The sequence below is a fragment of the Echinops telfairi genome, unplaced genomic scaffold, assembly GCF_000313985.2.
Source record: "Echinops telfairi isolate 266 unplaced genomic scaffold, ASM31398v2 ScPeMD7_2;HRSCAF=8, whole genome shotgun sequence".
Classification (NCBI taxonomy): Eukaryota; Metazoa; Chordata; class Mammalia; order Afrosoricida; family Tenrecidae; genus Echinops; species Echinops telfairi.
The window spans coordinates 18809602-18817021 of NW_022103898.1; the positions used below are offsets into that span (position 1 = coordinate 18809602).

At 53.8% G+C, this 7420-nt stretch overlaps 1 protein-coding gene across 1 annotated transcript in view; it reads right to left on the reverse strand.

Annotated features, from left to right (window-relative positions):
• BTBD11 (BTB domain containing 11) overlaps positions 1-7420 on the reverse strand; it is a 198419-nt gene that overhangs the window by 18201 nt on the left and 172798 nt on the right. Inside the window, exon 12 of the mRNA XM_045291152.1 lies at positions 1413-1518. Coding sequence (XP_045147087.1) covers positions 1413-1518 — 106 coding nt within the window. The remainder of the gene's footprint in view (positions 1-1412; positions 1519-7420) is intronic.

Sequence of the window (7420 nt, forward strand, 5' to 3'; positions counted from 1 at the left end):
CTGCGAGAGAGTCCAGGCTCCTTAAGAAAGCTGCTTGTGGTGCATGCCTGCTGTCTGAAGCCCCCACTGCTTCTCACTGCCATCTCGAGAATGCACAGTGACCCTAGAGGACAGAGTAGAACTGCCCCTGTGGGTTTCTGAGACTGTAACTCTTCATAAGAGTAGCAAGCCTCATCTTTCTCCCACAGAGCAGCTGGTGGTTTCAAACCACCAACCTTGAGGTTAGCAGCCCAATGCACAACCCACTCTCACTCATAGAGAATGCACAGGATAGGGTAGAGCTGTCCTTGTGAGTTTCTGACACTGTAAATTCTTTACAGAAGTGGAAAGCCTCCTTTCTCTCCCAAGAAGCAACTGGTGGTATCGAACTGCTGACCTTGCAAATGGCAGCCCAATGGTAACCACCAGGGGAATCCCTGCATAACCCAGGATGCCACCATAAATAAATGCTGACATAATTTCTAGTTGTGTCTTCCTTGTTACCATTGGAAATGAGGCTTCCCCAGCCGGTGCCGGGTCACACCGCCGTGACAAAGAATGCCGAGTCATCCGTGGTCACTCCCAACTCCCCAGGGATGCCTCCCGTCCCCTCGCCTCTGAGACCCACACATGCTGTTCCTTCCACTAGAACTCTCTACCCATCCCTTCTAAGCCCGGCTCACCCCACATGGTCTCCAAGCTTTATCACAGACACCTCGGCACCAGCTCGCCCCCACAGTGCCTGTCCTGCCCTCAGTACCCGACCACTTCCTGACCAGCGCGCTCCACGGCAGCCACCACTGCGCGTCTGTCAGTGGCGGCGTGGGGGTTTCTATGATGCTGCAGGTCTCAGTGGAGCCTGGGGAGAAAGACCTGCTTCCAAAACGCCGCACATGAGAACGCTGTGGAGCCCCATAGCCTAACCCACAGCCCACCCTGGGGATGGTGCACAGCCCGGCGGTGCTTCCACCTGTGGTGCTTGGGGTCGCCAAGGATGGGGGCTGGTTCCACCACAGCAAACAATAAAGGTGCCTAGGGCCCTGACATAGAGCCCTGGGGGGCGCAGTGGGTGAGATGCTTGGCTGTGAATCACAAGGTTAGCAGTTTGAAACCACCAGCTGCTTGTCGCAAGAGAGATGAAGCTTTCCGCTTGCATTAAGTGTCACCTGTTTGTAGAGCCACAGGGGCAGTTTGACCCTGCCCTACAGGGTCACTTGAAGTTGGAATGGGCTCAATGGCCGTGAGCGCATCAGCAGGCTTCCTTCTCCACATGCCCAAGGTCATGCTGAGCAGATCCCACATGCCATGAAGGTCGGCTCTCCACCTGCCTGCCTCCAAGATCTAGCGCTCCTCTGCCCCAGTGCCCCCTCTCCCCACCCTTCTTCTGCAGCGTCCTCCAGTCACCTGGTGACAGGGCCTGGTGTGCCACTCACCCAGGCGGGAGGTCTGTTTCCGCTTGATCTCCGTGAGCTTGGGCACGGGGTAGGGTCCGTAGCAGTGGGTGAAGATGACGCAGAGCTGTTGGCTGATCACTTCATTCTGGAAAAGAAAGAGCGGCTCACGTTGCCGGAGCTGTGCCGGCCTCACCAAGGCTGTCTCCCAAGAACGCAGGCCCTGAGTGTGTGTGTGCCCAAGAGAGGAGCCAGACATGGTATTACTGACCCCTTCCCCAGAGCCCCCCAACACCAAGGGCTTGGTGGATCCCAGCAGGCCCTGGTTCTGATTGCCCACTCTCTAGTGCTCATAGTTTCATGAATGAATGCTGAAGACGTGTATACTTGAGCCCTTCTCTCTCACCTTGGAGGAAAGCCTTTGTGGCTTAGTGGGTTACATATTGGACTGCTAACTCCAAGGTCAGTAGTTCAAAACCACTAGTGGCTGCACGGGAGAAAGACGAGGCTTTCTACTCCCATCAAGATTTACAGCTTCAGGAACCTGCAGGGGCAGTCCTACTCTGCCCTATAGGATTGCTGAGAGTCCGAATCAACTTGATGGCCATGAGTTTTGAGTTGGGTTCTCCCCCTGGAAGGAGCCCTGGTGGTGGTGTGGGTTATGCACTGGTATGGTAACTATAAGGTCAGTGGTTCAGGTCCATTAACTGCTCCAGAGGAAAACGTTGAGGCCGTCTGCTGTCATGAAGACTTACCGTCTCAGAAACCCCAGGGCGGATCCTTAGGACTTGGAAAGGACTCAGTGGCAGTGGGTCTGCTTATTTGTTTTCTGGCTTTCTCTCTCTGAGTCCCTGGGTGGTACAAACGCTGAACTTGCTTGGCTGCTGACTGCAAGGCTAGGGGTTCGAGCCCACCTAGAAGTGCCTTGGAAGAAAGGCCTGGAGAGCTACTGCCACAGACAGACTCAGCCGTCAAAACTCCTCTGGAGCACACCCCTGTGCTGATGCCTGGGCCCCCCCAGGCAGAGCCCACACCAGCTGCCGCCGCGTTTTCTGCCCGGATCACTCCGTATGTAGGAGGAGGCAGATTTTTGTAGCTTGTCGGTTAGAAGGTAAGCTTCCTGCCTTCCACAAATGACACCTTTTTCAATACTCCCCAATTCTGGGAGCCACTAATTATGCTGAAAATAGCAGCGTGAGCCCTCCCTCTCGGGCCTCTCTCCTCTTCTGGGGTGGCCCACGTGCCCCAGAGTCAGTGACACGGGGGGCCCGGCCACTTCCGGATCCAGGAGGGCTCAGCTGAGTCACTTGCTCCACATTGGGGGACACAGACTGTCAACAACACCTGCAACTGCCTACCAATGGGTGCAGGATGGAACCACCTGCTTCTGACAGACCCCACCTTGTCTTTCCTGCCCTTCCGTTTGGACCCATGCCTGTTTCTTAACTGCCTCCAACACAGGTATGCAACAGGAAGGGCAGGAATCATAGCATTTGGTTGCTTTTTCACTGGGAAAAAGGTTGGAACCAGGGTCTTGAAAGAGGGGTGGGACAGATGTGAAGACATTTACGATCTTTTAAGTAAGGCAAGGAGGTGACGGCCCGAGTTCTGCATGTCCGTTTTGAGAACTAAACTCCTGCGTCTAGGTGTTCAGATAAAGGAATCAGTATAGGAAAGGCCTGGCAAACAGAGGTGCTATCTTTGGGAGCCTGCAGGGTGGGGGTGTCACCCTCCATGCTGGAGATCCAGGTTTGGTCCTTGCTCCCTGCACACCTCCTGCACAGTCAGCACCTGTCTGTCAGGAGAGGCCTGTGTGTGCTAGGATGCGGCACACCTTTGGGTGGTGCTTCTAGACCAAGATGGACTAGTAGGTAAGGCCTGGCGATCTGCTTCCCCAACGCAGCCAAGAGCAATGCAGTGGCCACAATGGTCTGATCCACGCGCGGTCCTGGGCCTGGTGCTGGACTGGGCAGCATTTCTGTCCCCAGCACACGGGCGGCCATGCCCCAGGGTCGATACACCAGCAGCTGGGTCATGGAGTTTTCTAGTTTCTGCTTTAGCCCATTTTTTCCCAGTGAAGCAGCATTGCTTTGCTAGCAGCCATGCTTAACCTAATTTTTAATTTTAAAAGATGGACTGGGACTACTCAGGAGAGTGTCCTGCTGTGCTGTACAGTGGGTCGCTGTGAGTCCGCATGGACTTGACCCCTAACAACAACTGCCACCAAGTGACATCAGTGGCTCCAGAACTGCTGGAGGACACAGCTCAGCCCAGGGGGAGAGGATGACAGCCGTGGTACTGACATAATCGCATGTCAACTTGGGGTATGAGGAGCGAAGGGGTGGAGTCTAGCCTGCCAATCAGGTCACAGCCAATGATGCCTCTGTGTGTGCCTGGCCTTCTCATGAGGATTCTGGGAACTTCCTCACCCCCACCCCGCCCTACCCTCCAAAGCTGGGTTGTTTTTGCTGCTGAAAAGTCATATGGAGCCACGCTGATGGCAGCCAGAGCCCTGGAGATGCTTCCACCGCCACTGGATCCATAAGACTTTTTATCAACTGGTCCGTGATCTTCCTGCAATTGGCATCATTGCTTGTGTTGTGTGAGTCTGAAGAGGAATTTATAGACTAGTATCGGATATATGGGCTAATATCGGACTTATGGACTTGATCTGGATTGGGCTGAGATGTGTTCTTAATTTACAATTACTCTTTGATCTAAAGCTCTCTCTTACACACATACGGATGTCCTGAATGTGTATCCTCTAGGCTACCCGGACTCACAAAGAATGGAGGTTGAGAGAGGCAAGAGTGAGTGTTAGATCACCAGAGGGCAAAAGGTCACCTCTGAGACAAGACACACAATCTGGAAAAGATGATGCTTCACGGCCACAAGGTGTAAGGGCTCCTCTCACTTCACACAGGCAAAGGGACTGCCGTCTCATAGTTTAGGGCAGTGACTCTCCAGATGTGGTCTCTGGGCCAGCAGCATCAGCATCAGCATCACCTGGGAGCTTGTTTGAGATGAAAAGGCACAGGCACCACCACACATGTTCTGAGTCAGAAACTCTGGAGAAGAGGAGGCTTGGGAATCTCCATTTTAACCCATCTCCCAGTGATTTGGATGCTCCTGAATATTTGAAACCACTGGTCTCCTGTACTAAAAATCTGCTGTAGGCCTGACCTGGGCCATGCCAGGTGGGCTTCATTGGCCAGCAGCACCAGCAGTGCTTGGGAGCTATTGGGAAGATATTGTGAAATGTATACACAGAATCAGAATTTTAACATGCTCTGCAGGTGAGTCCCAGGCATATTAATGTATAAAAAGCCAATGCAGCCTCACTCGTGGTCGGCAGAATTCAGGTCCCCAAGAAGATCCTAAGCCCTGGGATGATGACGAGGCAGCACATCTGTGAAGATGCCACCTGATCCAGCAGTTGAGTTTGCAGGTACAATTAAAGGAACTAATCGGTTGACTTTACAAGGAAGAGGTCCTGCTGGACAATCTGGGTGTGCCAATGTAATCACACGAGAAGAGGAAGTCCGAGAGATTCCCAGCATGGAAAGGACTTGTTGGTGCTGTGGAAAAGCTTGCTTTGTTGCTGGGCTTGGGTCAGTCCTACCTCTGGCTCAGCGACCTCTGGTTCTTCGGACTTGAGCACGGGGCCTGCCATATTGTCTGCCTATCCTGGGAATCAGGAGTGACCTGCCATCTGACCTGTCAACCTAGGAGTCATGTGCCTCTGCAGCCTGTAGAGTCTTCCTGGCTGATCTTGTATGTATCAGCCCCCACAGCTATACCTGAGTCACGAGAAACCGCTCACCTACCATCTGACCCATGAACTGGCCTGCTTTAATAACGGTGTGAGTCGTTTTCTTGGTATTCATTTCACTCTGTAGATACATAAACAGCTGCCACTAGTTTCTCTAGAGAACCCAGCCTAAGACAAGGGGTCTCATACAAAATACTTGACCTGGGAACTCCCAAAACGTCGAAGTCATCACAAACAAGGGAAGTCTGAGAAACTGCCTGAACTAAGGGGAGGGGAGGGAGACATGGGCATGAATGGCGTGGGCATGCCGGAGGGGACCCTGGAACAGAAGAAGGGCATCCGGGAAAGACCATGGGCATGTGGATAAAGTACGGACTTCAAATACTCACAGCTCTCCCTCACTGCCCCCGAGTCGATCTCGACTCTTTGCAACCCTACAGGATGGGGGAGAACTGTCCCTGTGGGTGTCCGAGACAGTAACTCTTTACAGGAGCCGAAAGCGTCCTTCCAAATGACCCTAGAGAGTCAGCAAACCCAGGGAGACCCTCAGTGGGCTGGACCGACATTACAGCCACAACAAAAGGCTCAAAGCCATTCCGGTCATGACGGGGGCACAGGGCTTGGCAATGCTTTGTTCCATTAGTCAGGAGTTGCCACGAGAAGCGGCCGATCCGATGGCAACTAACAATAACAACTCGACGTGAAGAAACGAACCCCCCTTTCACAACTAGACCCATCAACACTCCCACCATAAAGAGAAAAGATGGACGGGGTCAAGGATTTCTTTGACTCGGATCCACCATCAATGCTCATGGGAGCAGCCGTCAGGAGGGCAAATGACTCACTGCGTTGGGCAAACCTGCTGCCCACGACCTCTCTAAAGCAAGAGCAGCGATATCAATGTAAAGACGAGGGTGCACGTGACCCACAGTGATTGGGGACTCCAGGGGTGGGGGCTCCTCTGAGTGCTAAGGGGTGATTGTAACCAGCACCATTTAGCTGAGGAGGTGTCCTGAGACCTGTGGGGTTGAACGTCAGATGAGACGGTGAATTGGGTGATCACAGGCCGTGGTCAGCTCTGGACCCAAGCTTGAGGACAGGAGAGTGGACCGAACCAAGCTGGGGTGGGGGGCTTGCTCTGTTCTGGAGGCCCAGTGGGGTGCTGGGACAGGCACTGATATTCTCCTGTGTGCAGCCAACTGGGGCACAGTGCATTCTGTCCCAGCGGTGGCTCGAAGGTGGGGTTCTTGCCTTCCACTCAGGAGACCTGGGTTGGATTTCTGGCCGATGCACTGAAGGCGCAGCCTCACTCGTTTGTCAGTGGAGACGCGAGTGTGCTGGGATGCTGAAGGGGTTCCGGCAGAACTTCCAGACCAAGATGGATCGGGAAGAAAGGCCTGGTGATCTACTTCTGAAAGTCAGCCATCGAAAACCTCTGCTCTGACACACAGGGGGTAGCCAGGAGTCAGGAAACAGCTTGCCTGCAACCAACAACTAACAACAACAACAACAACAACAACAACAGCTGTTAGCCCCAAAGTGTCACAAAGTCCCCGTCTCTGGCAGTAGACCAGTCTTTTCAGGCAGACTTTTCGGGCTCTGACCTGGGAGGCCAGGTGATGGAGAGCAGGTGGGCGGGGCAGGCCGGGCCTGAGAGTTCCATGTGGGGTTCGTGGTGATTCTGGTCTCTCACGGACAATGCTGGGTGGGCTCGACTCCTTGGGACTCACACCTGTGTGGCCTCCCAGGGGAATCAAGTGAAATTCCTACGGGGCTGCTCCCAGAGACTTTGTTTGAGATGGAGGCCTGTGGACTTCAGGGCCAGCGTTTTCCCTCTCCTCTCCGCATCCCTCGCCTTCTCCTGAAAGCAGAGCGAGGCTGGATCCCGAAGCTCCTGTACAGGTGGCTTTGGTCGGGGCTCTACGTAGAGAGTCAGACGGAGCTGGGCTCCGGCCCTGGCACCTCACGCACAGCTCTGCGGCCCTGGGAAATGGCTCAGCATCTCTGAACCTGTTTCCTCTTTCACACTGGGCTCACAGACCGGCTTCACTGTGTCGCCGGGAGGGTTTAAGGAGGGTAACGCATCACAATCGGACACTGGGTCGGTCCGACCACAGGGAATTGCGATTCGATCATCTTACAGCTAAAAGGCAGCTATTTCCCATAGTACAGCTCTATTTCTCTATTTTATTTTTTAGAACAAACCCCCCTCATTTGATGCATCCGCTAGACGACCCCTGCAAATAGAGAAACCCCTCAAAGGTGCAACGTGTGTCTC